The 10,983-nt window shown below is 39.7% G+C and overlaps 2 protein-coding genes across 2 annotated transcripts in view; one reads left to right on the forward strand and one right to left on the reverse strand.

The window, feature by feature from the left end:
• Window positions 1–10,983, forward strand: part of TMEM181 (transmembrane protein 181) — a 282,632-nt gene extending 271,649 nt beyond the window's left edge. The window contains exon 18 of the transcript XR_010743233.1: window positions 10,972–10,983. The gene's annotated coding sequence lies outside the window, so the exon portion shown is untranslated. The remainder of the gene's footprint in view (window positions 1–10,971) is intronic.
• LTV1 (LTV1 ribosome biogenesis factor) lies at window positions 486–9,227 on the reverse strand. Its single transcript, XM_066315555.1, has 11 exons — window positions 8,946–9,227; window positions 8,123–8,254; window positions 7,368–7,556; window positions 6,112–6,199; window positions 5,116–5,236; window positions 4,187–4,436; window positions 3,377–3,504; window positions 2,757–2,896; window positions 2,498–2,550; window positions 1,584–1,784; window positions 486–982 (listed from the first exon to the last, which is right to left on the reverse strand). The coding sequence occupies exons 1-11, from the start codon at window positions 8,946–8,948 to the stop codon at window positions 869–871; spliced, it is 1,419 nt and encodes a 472-aa protein (XP_066171652.1). The 5' UTR covers window positions 8,949–9,227; the 3' UTR covers window positions 486–868.

Genomic DNA, 10,983 nt, shown 5'->3' on the forward strand with positions numbered 1-10,983 from the left:
TCTTTAGGAAGGTTTTACAACAAGAGTAGTGGGTAATAATTTTATATTCCAATTAAATCAAATTTAACACACGACCTGAGGAAAAGTATTCCAGAAACACCAAGACTATCTGCAACACACACTATTTATCAAAGTGTCTGCTGTTTGCTTGCCATCCTACTCAGACTGAGTCCAGCAAAGCCAACTGCAATGGCAACATTAAGGGTCGCTGAGTACTGTAACTGCAACACTCCTTGTGACAGATTTTATTTGCCAGGAAATGTAAAACTCACATTAGGTAACAGGGATGTCTAGCTACACAACAGCTTTTCAGACACCTTTGTTTACAAAAGGCTTCTATCACACTACCGAAACAATAAATAACCTACCCCAAAAAAAGAACCAGGGAAGAGTGGGTGTAAACTCCTTGACTAACAAATCTGTTTCATAGCAAGGAACTATATTCAACCATCAGTATAAAAGAGAGAAGACATAAATGAAAATACTGCTTTTTAAACTGAAATAATTTAATAGAAGAATCTAATCAGATCAAATCTGTAGGATTCTGCTGATTTGCTGAATACATCCAACAAATATATATAACTCTGTTCAGTGATAACTTGGAAGAAAAATACTCGTCATTTTAATACATTTCTATTGTAATGAAACTTGGCAGCATTTGCCATGTCACTCATGACAGAATAGACATCACCAATACATTATTTATACAGAATTCCATTTCAGAAAAAATGACAAGTTACTGGGTCTTGTTACAGTGAGATTTGAACAACCCCCTTTGAGCAGGACTGGCAAAGGTGTGAGTCAGCAGTTCCCTTCTCAATACAAATGAAAAACTAGGCATGTTTCCACAGTAAGTTTCTCAGTTTCATCAGGACAGCTTCAGACCTTGCACATTTTGTTTTAGATTGAGCAGCTCTTTCTCTTGTCTTGTTTTCTCCTGTTTGAAGGCCAGCTTGTTGGCCTTCTTCTCCATTCTGCGTTCCTGCACACAGGAATAATGAGAAATTTACAAAATAAGGATTAACATGCAAAATCAAACCATTCCGATTAACTCTTCTAAATCATGAAAACAAGAGCAATCTGAACAATAGTAATATTTATGGCACCAATTAGTAGTCAAATATGTGTACCAACCAGATAAACACCTTTGGTTAATTGAAGCTTCTAATATGCTGGCAATTTCTGCTCCTAAATAAGACAGCTAGGATTTCAATAGGCCAATTAGAATTTTCCACATTTCTTTCAGATACTTTTCACTCTGTGTGATCTGAGATACTGTAACTATTTACTTTCTACTCTAGACTGTAAGGAAATTTGGTGTTTCTTCAGAAGTTGTATCTACAGTAGTGGCCACAGTAACAGATGCCAGGTTTTGATACTGGAAACCAGTAAGACGAAAGTATGACCTTAACTTTCTTTCTCGTAGATTTTTTTTTTTTAAAGAAGTAATAATTAGTCCTTTGAGACCAGCAAGTTTTTCCCATGACCTTCAGACATGACAAGTGAGTTTTAAACAAAGTTCCTAAGACAGAACTCAGGTAACATAAAATGCTTGGCTAGGTTTTCTTTGCAGCCAGGCGTACCTTTCGCTCCTCTTTGATTGCCTGTTTCCTGGCTTTGCGATCCTCTCTGCTCTCAGCTCTGGAACGAGGCTGTGTTGATGCTCTTGGCAGGTCACTGCCATTTATCATCTGCATGCGTTCCACCTGCTTAGCAGTGAGACCTCTCTGAGGCAAGACGTGTAGGGGAATTCCAGTCTTCTGAGAAATTTTTATTGGCTTGGGCTACAACAGAGAGTGCATATGAATCAGTGGCCCCTAGCTTTCTCTCCTAGAAGTGCAGATGGCACTGCCTTGCCAGTGTAAAGACTTCAGATCCAGATTTAACAGTAATAAATGTTAAATCTCCTCATACTATATTTAACTCCCTCACAAAAACACACATTAATTCTGAAGTAAGAAATCAAAACACCTATGATAAAATCTGGCCTTCCAGAACACGAAAAATGTTTTTCCCTTTTGTTTAAATGTTACTGAAAAAATAAAGAACTTAAGTAGTCACTTAATATTCCTTTATAAGCTTGCAAGAAAAAGGTTTCATTTCAAATTTGGGGATATCAAGCTGTCCTCTAATGATGGGAAACATATGAAAGACCAAAGAACTAGAATAAATTGCTTCAGACTGTAGGAAAATAAACCTGTACAAATATGTGGCTGTGAGATACAGATTACACAAAGGTGTCTCACAGATAACAACAAAGAAAATTCATTGCTCTAGTTCTGCCTAGCTATTACAGAAATTTTGAGCTGACTTAGTTTTTCCTTCTAATAAGAAAAAATATATCCAAACTCTTCTTTAGTGAAGAAATAATACCAAAACCCTCCCCAACCCTCATTTCTGCTCCCTGTCTTTTAAAACAGACAATTTTTAAGAAAACAAACACATTTATGCCAAGTTTCCCCCATGTTATTAATCAGAGCAAGTTTACTAATTTTACCTTTGATGGCTCCTTAATAAGTGTTGGGTGATTATATAAGTTTGAATAGGTACCTAAGTCACAAAGAAATAAGAAAGTAGTCAAGAAAGGCTTGCAAATAGAAATTATGAATTGCACTACTACTTAGGTTTTGGAAATTCCTCCTGTTGTGCTCAGAGAATAAACCATTTTACCAGAAGCACTGTCAAGAAAATTCTGAAATCACCTATTATTTACTTTGGAATCCTAAGAACAAATAAGCAAACTCAAAAATACTTACTCAAAATGGATTCACAATCCCACTTTTCTTTTGGCTCCTCTATAACTACAGTTATTATTTCTTCCTTTTCTTCCTCACTTTCTTCATTTGCAGGAGAGTCCAAATCTTCACAGGGCTCAAGAGCATCCAACTTCACACAACTGAATTGAAAAAGTTCAGAGGAGAAAAAAATACAATTCATCTCTTCTTGAAAATGTATAATGATATAAGCCCAGACTCCCTTAAGTAAAGCCCCAGACCCAAGAAAGCTATTTCCAATGAAATGTGCAGCCAAAATGAATTTTCCTTAAGTAAGCCTCCTCAAAATAAACTAAAAACATTAAGACAAAGACAGAGTCAATAAAAGAAGTATTTCTGCTTTTTAAAAGGATGAATGCCTCTAACAGATACTGCTTACATTAAGTTCAACACAATTATACAAAAGGAGCAAAACCTACTCAAACCAACAAAATTCCTCCACTTAATTTTATCATACAAATGGATAACACTCATATGCAGCTGCTCTTATTGTGGGATGCAATCTTTGAGTACGTGAACTTGAAACAACACACCCAAAATTTCAATATAAACAGAGGATTACAGAACTACTTAGGTGAAGCAGTACTTCTGGAAATACACACTTCTTTGCTTTCTCTTTGTAGTAATCATCCAGGACTTCCTGCAGCCGAACATTGTCTGTGTTAATGTAGCCCTCTAACTCCACGTTATCCAAGGCTCCAATCTCATCTTCATCAAACTGTTCATAAAACTAAAATAAAGAAGTGGGTATCTGTAATTAGAGCACATTTGTCATGCAACTTCTTGATAGCTTAAAGAAGAGCCACACATTTCTTTTTATTTGCCTCTTTTTCCTCTCCCCTCTCATTTGCTGAACAACTGCCAAACACATCCGAAGTAGGATTTCCTCCTTACTGCCAGTATTCTTTCTGTATGGGACTCACAAAGTTATCTTACAAAAATATATAAATCACCTTCTAGAAAACGTTTTTAATTCTGATGTATTATTTCAATCAATGCCTTAAGAAGCCTGTCACTGCCCAGAACAAAAGTTACACCCTATTTCCACTGCTCTGACATCAGTTTATGAATTTACCAGGGACCTGTAAATTGTTTGCTGTGTTGAACTGAGCTTCTCAGACAAAAGTGTAACACTAATTATGAATGCTCATATAGTCATTGGAGTAATTTTGTTTACCTCTATCAGTAAACATGGCCTTTCAATAGCAGTTAACACTATAAGCTAGGTGACTCAAGCCTCTAAACGTTCCTGGTATTAAACACAAAATACATGTAAAGAGCAGTGGCTTGACGCACAGACTGCTGAAAGCAGTAAAATCTGCACAGGTATACAGGACACTGCCTGATGAAATGAATCAACAGAAAAAGAAGCATTTAACACCCTTCACAGTTACACTCTTGAGCTGCCTCACCTTCTCAAATCTGTCATCCAACAGGGTTAACTGCTCATTCCGCCTTATTACTGAAGATGTCATAGAATATTCCGTGAAACGACTCCTGGTTTCTTCTTGCATAAAGAGGAATTCTTTTGTCTGTCCATTAGCCTCATCATCTGACAAAGGACCTTCTGAATCATAGTCTTTATCAGTACTGCAGCTATCCTTCTCATCACTATCATCTTCCATATCTTCCCATTCATCTTCATCCTCAGCATCTGGTCCTCTGAACAGAAGTATAAAATAGTTTTAGAATGATACATGGACCTTTACAAAGCTCTGACCTATGCTGGGTTATCTGAAGCAGTTTGGCAATAACAGATTTAAATCTTGAGTGAGACTTTTGTCTGAGAGCTGAAAGCATTGCTGGCCGGATCATGCATCTGTGCACTAAGACTGAAGTTATTTTTATATTCAGCTATACATGTCAAAGCAGAAAAACATCAGCTCCATTCTTGACTATTAAAACAAGCAAAATTTCTTACTGTTCATGAAATTATGAGAATGATACCAAAACCTAAGTAGAAAAAAATGCAGTGGGGTATCACATGAAGCATTTGCAAAGGTTTCAGAAACACCCATTAGCCTTCATCAATACTATTACTGATGTATTTTACATGTAATACATGACAATGTTTTAAACAGTTCAAGAACACTATTATTCCAAACATTGTATGTAATCCATGAGCTCAACGTAACAAATGAAACCCATCCCTTGGATAACATCAGAAATTTGATTTTGCAAGCTACCATCCAAATAACATAAGGTAATACTTTTTTTCAACACACCAAAGTATTCAATCTGAAATCTGAGACCATTGTGGCTTCCTACACCACCACATGCAATAGCAAATAGCACTTCTCCTATTTACATACGACAAATATTTCAACAAAGCTCTATCTACCGCTTCTGTGGTTTATTTGCTTGCAGAACAAAATCATCTTCTAGGATATTTTCTGGATTGTCAAAGTCAAAATCATCATCAAGAGCTGCAACAATATCTGGATCAAAATCTAGCCGTGGTCCTAGAAAGTTGAAAAAACAAAACATAAATGTTTACACTTCTCTGACATTACAAAGCTACTTTCCTAGATAAAAAACAATCCAGGTGGACTGTTAATTTGCAGTAAGGAAAGCTTAAACCAAAGAATCACAAAATTCCTCAAGAATATTTGCAGATTTGATACAAGCCTGGGCATGTCACCAATCTCTGGTCAATTTTTTATCACACATTTCACAGAGTCTTAAGCTCCATGAATGTATTTTAATATAGAATATTGTAAAAGAAATAACATTCAGGTTAAAGCACCACAGGATCAACTACCAGCATTAGCTCCACCCCTAAAATTCTCTACATTACAAAAGGTTAGAAAGTGTTTCTCTGCTGCAATTAACAGAATTCTCTTAGCATCCTTCTGTCAGGACAGAGAGAATTGCTACAATTCCTTACTGTAATGAAATATGGAGATGGCTGTGGAGTCAATATCCAGTGTAAACATGGATACGTAACAAAAACCTATTCACAGCCTGTAACACCGAAATAACACTAACGAAGGAATGTAAACACTACTCAGCATTTGAAAAGAAACTGAAAATCCAGTTTCAGACTCGGATTCAAACAGAGAGCATAATAAATTAATAGTATTATCTACAGTCTTCCCGTTATTAGTTTGTATTTGCTACACAATAGTAAGAGCTCATGGATTTACCCTCTCCAAGCAAAGCAAAAGAACTCTTACTAGTGAATCACAGAAGTAAGTCTCAAATTGAAACATGGGTCATTCCTCATATCTGCTTCTGAGCCTGTTCTAAGCCGAAAAAAACCATGACACCACAACAGAAGCCTTAATTACCATCTACTTCCTAGATGGCAACTCACACCCAGAAAGGTGAGAAATACCTGAAACAGGAGCAGCTTTATTTAACAAGCCCACATCCTCTTCAAACTCTGTGGCAAATACCGAGGAAGGCAACTTAATGGATGGAGCCTTAGAAAAAGAAACAGAAAAACATGATCACAACGTATTTGTTCTCAGTTTCATATTTGACCTCACATTACCAAAATCATGCAGACACTCCTGTGACCAAAAGAAACTCTGTGCACGCTACTTAAATGTTACAACAAGCACTATGTTATCTATTACAACTATATAATCATCTGTACTATATATATTTATAATAGATAGAATTATATCTGTTATAAATAACCTTCTAGGTTATTTGCGCTATGCGGCAAATTTTCACAGTTATGCAATGATACCTATGTGAAGTGCTGGCAGCTTGAATTCTCATGTCAATATTCTCCAAGTGCAGAGACAGTATTTTTTACACCTCAGAAGCTTTTTAGAGAATGGTTGTACAGCAGGCACACTGAAATTTTAAAATTCTTTTTGGTTTGTTTTGGAGAACACTAACATACATTTGAAAGCAGCCCTTTACTGAAAGGCTTGTTAAAAGCTTCACAACATGCGTATCTACCCGAACTTCACATCTCATGTAGCATCACCAAGCTGTACCTGAAAGGTACTTCTGACTAAGACTATTGGTTTTGACTAAAATTACAGTATTTGGTTAGTATTTGGTTAAATCAAACACCCTCAGCTGTAAGTGACTGGCAATGACATACTTCACTGCTTCAAAGCATTTACTGCTTTTCCATTCCAACGTGTTCCAGCAGCATTAACTTCTACAAGTTATGCCAGCAATTGAAAAGTTTGTTTTTATTCCACCTGGTATCCATTACTTTCCCCTTTAAAAACATGGTGTCCTGATAATACAGCCTGGTATATTCGTAACTCCCAGAGCATTCACAAGTTCTAAAAAACCTTCAAAAACAAATGCCCACTCCATAAAAACACACACCTTGTTCAAACAAACACCTCTGCAAGCCATCTCTGTAGAGAAAAGCTTGTCATGGGTACCTGAACTGTTTTAACACTGCTAGCAAAATAATGTTCATCAGTAGACTCTGGCTTGTCAGCTTCTGGGTTTACTTGTAGGAAAGCCTGGTTGTGGGTCAAAAGGATCCTTATATATATATATATATATATATATATATATATATATATATATATATATATATGTACACAATTAATGTGTCTAGTGGATGTTAATGCTCCAAAGAACAGCAATACCATTAGCAAAAACATTACTTACTGAAATTCTCTGAATTTCATCTTCTATGTGCCCCTCACTTGTGATGACAATTCTGCTTTGCTGTCCACGCACAGATGGGACAAGCTCAGAGGGGCCAGAGGCTTCTTTGAGGTGCTGCAAATAGTCATAGTCATCATCAAAGAAGACACCATACTTGCGCTGTTCTTCCCTTCTTTGCTCCTCATGCCCCTAGGAAGCAGGGGAGAGAAGAAAATAATCAAAAGGAATACATTTAGTTATTCAAGTCCATTTAAAACTTACTAGCAAAAAGAAAAGCAACAAATCTACTGAGAGTGTCCAAACGTTGAAGTCCTTGTAGTCCTCTCTCCACTCCTTACTGTAATTCATAGCGAATTAGAATGTTGTAATCAGCTGCTTCCATGTCTGGGTGCTTTCTGAATAGGACCTTTCCATCAGCAACATAACCAACAATGCCTGTTTGATCATAGTGAGTCAGGCAAGTTTTGTTTTGTTGTTGCTTTTTAAATACATTTACACCTCTAATGCCAGTCATCCTTTAACCATGGGGCAGTAACTCACAACTATGAAATTCCCTACAACATCCTTTTAGTTCAGTTAAAAAAAAAAAAAAAAAAAAAAAAAGCTGAACTAAACTGAAGCTGAACTGAACTGAAGCTGAACTAAAACCTACCTTTTCTCAGGATATGTTTTTGAATTGTATAATTGCATACCAAATTTTTCCTCCATAGTGTTTCTTATCTGAATGAACCTCAGTATTAGAAGTGAGTATTTACTTTCTGTGTGGGCAGCAGAACTCTCTGGGGTGCAGTGTCATCAGCAGCAAGAGGATCCCTCTGACTTCGGTGCACTAAGTGAAACGTTACTGCTTTCTTCTTCTCTATGAAGGGCTTTTTCTTCTTGTGAGGCTGCAAAAGATAATTTGGTTAACCGTTAACAAAAACTCAAATATTAAATGCACCTAAAGAGAACCTTTTCTCTGTAGTGTGCTGCTGTATTAGTTTTAAGGCAATGCCTTATAAACATATGTTTGGAGACAAAGCAGAAAAGGACCCGTGGGAGTTTAACTCATCTCCCCACATGCACAATGAACATTTCATACGTTCTAACAGCAAACGCGGCTTATTCAGCTGCAAAATGCCGATACAGCGGAAAGTAAATATCTGATAATAGCACATACAGTTTAACATACAGCCCTAGAAAGGAATTCCGCAACACACTTCGTCCAAGAAACACGGGAGACTGACGTAAGGAAATTCACCTGGACACATCTTGTTTCGTGGGAGTTCCTTAGACGGCTGCTCCTACAGCAGCAATTCAACACCAGTCATGAGGACCATCCGCAGCACCACCACCCAGGCACGGCTCTAACATCGAAACACACACGGGCTCTGGACCAACAGACCCACCAAGTATTCTCAACTGGCTGGAAGCCTTTCCTGCGAGTTACCACATCTGACCTGGAAAAACACTTCCAGCAAAGTTTCCGGCTTTACTCATCTAAAAAAAGGTGTTGCATAGGCAAACTGGGGACGACTCTATTGCCCTAACCTGCCTTGTTCCCCGGGCAATTCCGAGCACAGAACACGGCACACTCACCATGGCGCTGCCGCTCGGCCGCTCCCGGCGTCCCGATCCCCACTCGCTCCCACGCGGGCCAGGCGTCAGTACCCTCACGCTGTGCCCTCCATCTTGGGATAGACCAGTAACCAACGGGGGGAAGGAGACAAGCGGCCAGTCCGGACTGGTGTGTAAGCTTTTGTATCCCACTTAAAAAATATATCCTTTTCTCAGACTGAAATAGTATTTTGATAAAAGACAGGCTCAGTGGACCCAAGCAGGATGCCTGTCGGAGACATATTTTCCCAGTTCACCCCTCAAAATAGTGAGGAATGGTTCGGGCCGCCAGAGCCCCCAATGGCAGAACGCGGCGCAGGCGGCCGAGGGGCAGCGCGCTTGCGCAGCAGCCGGGCCGGGCTGGCAGGGGCGGGGCATGCTGAGGGGCGGGGCTCGCTGAGGGGCGGGGCTCGCTGAGGGGGCGGGGCTCGCTGAGGGGGCGGGCGGGTGGTGGGGGCGGAGCCTGAGGCGCTGGAAGGAAATAAGCGCGTGTTCCTGTTAGCCGTGTTTTGCCATGTTTGAGTTCTTATTTCTGACAAGGAATGGCCGGGGGAACTGGGCCTGTTCAGAAGACAGACGACTAAGGGGGACCTCATCAATGTGTGTGAATATCTGAAGGGAGTGTCTGTAGGGTTTGGATCCAGGCTCTGCTTCTTGGTGCCCAGCAATAGGACGAGAGGCAACAGAAAGAAACTGATGCACGGGAAGTTCCACCTGAATATAAGGACGAATCTCTTTACTATGCGTGTGATCACGCAGTGGAATAGGTTGTCCAGAGAGGCTGTGGAGTCTCCCTCGCTGGACATACTCAAGAACCATCTGGACTCCATCCAGTGCCATGTGCATGAGGATAGCCCTGCTTGAGCAGGGAGTTTGGACCGGATGATCCGCTGTGGGCCTTTCCAACCTAAACCATTCTGCAGTATTACACTGTAGTTGAACAGACTTTGCCTACACCATGTAGCGGGGCTGTGCGCAAAGAGGCACTCACGTACAGTCTCCTTGCTAAGGAAAAGAGAAGTATGCTTGGTATTTTAAAGCCTGCTTTGTTACTTTTCAAAAGAAAGTGTAAAACGCAGAGGGGTGCAGGTTTTTTCCCATGTGCTTACAGGCAAATAAAAAAGTAACAGCTAAGAAGAGGTTTTCCCTGACAATTCAGAAAAGTTATCCGCATTGTGTGTGTATGGATGCAGCTAAATAGATATGCATGGATTGTATTAAGGTATTAGCTTTAGTCGTATTTGGGTGGATTTCATTGGTTTTCAGTAGGTGTCACTAAAGCTCCAAAAGAACCCAGATTTTCACTCTTCTGGCTGTTTTCTGAAGTCTTGAATCTTAACCAAGTTTCATCACACCACTCTTACAGAAATGCACAGTCTAATCTGATCCACTCTATCAGTTGAAATAACTCCTGTACTCGGAGAATTCAGATTATCTCTTCATACATCTGTGCAAAGGCTGGACTTCTCTCTTTCTTGCAAAAGGTGAGTGTCTTGTTGCTGTCAGCCATGTGCGGGTGTGGTACACACCCCGCGGCACAAGGAGATCAGCAGTGACCCCTCCGGGACCGCAGGCTGCCGATGGATTTTTCATGACTGCCCCCAATAGCAACGACTCCTTCCCTACAGTATGCCTCTGCTGCCAACCCAGCGACAGCTGGAGTAGCAGAGCTGGGTTTTCCCAAGGTAATTAAGAGCAGAATCGCTCAGCTGTTGAAAACACAGTACTTAACATTTATTTGTGGGGTAATGAGGTAGATTAGATTACTCCTTGTTGTTTCCAAGTTCCTGGCATGCCTCTCTGGCATCCACAGAAATGCATGTACATAGAGTTGGTGATAGGATTACACTTCACAATACTCTAAACCTGGTAACCTCCGTGTCTGGTGGTGGCAGTACTGTCATTCCACATGCCCAGATCTGGTCTAGGAGCATTGTATCACTTTGGATGCAGGAAAATTAACTTTTGCTCTCAGCTCGGTTGTAACTCAGCTATTTCCAAAGTGTAGGATAAGTTTACC

The sequence above is a fragment of the Sylvia atricapilla genome, chromosome 3 (assembly GCF_009819655.1).
Source record: "Sylvia atricapilla isolate bSylAtr1 chromosome 3, bSylAtr1.pri, whole genome shotgun sequence".
Taxonomy (NCBI): Eukaryota; Metazoa; Chordata; class Aves; order Passeriformes; family Sylviidae; genus Sylvia; species Sylvia atricapilla.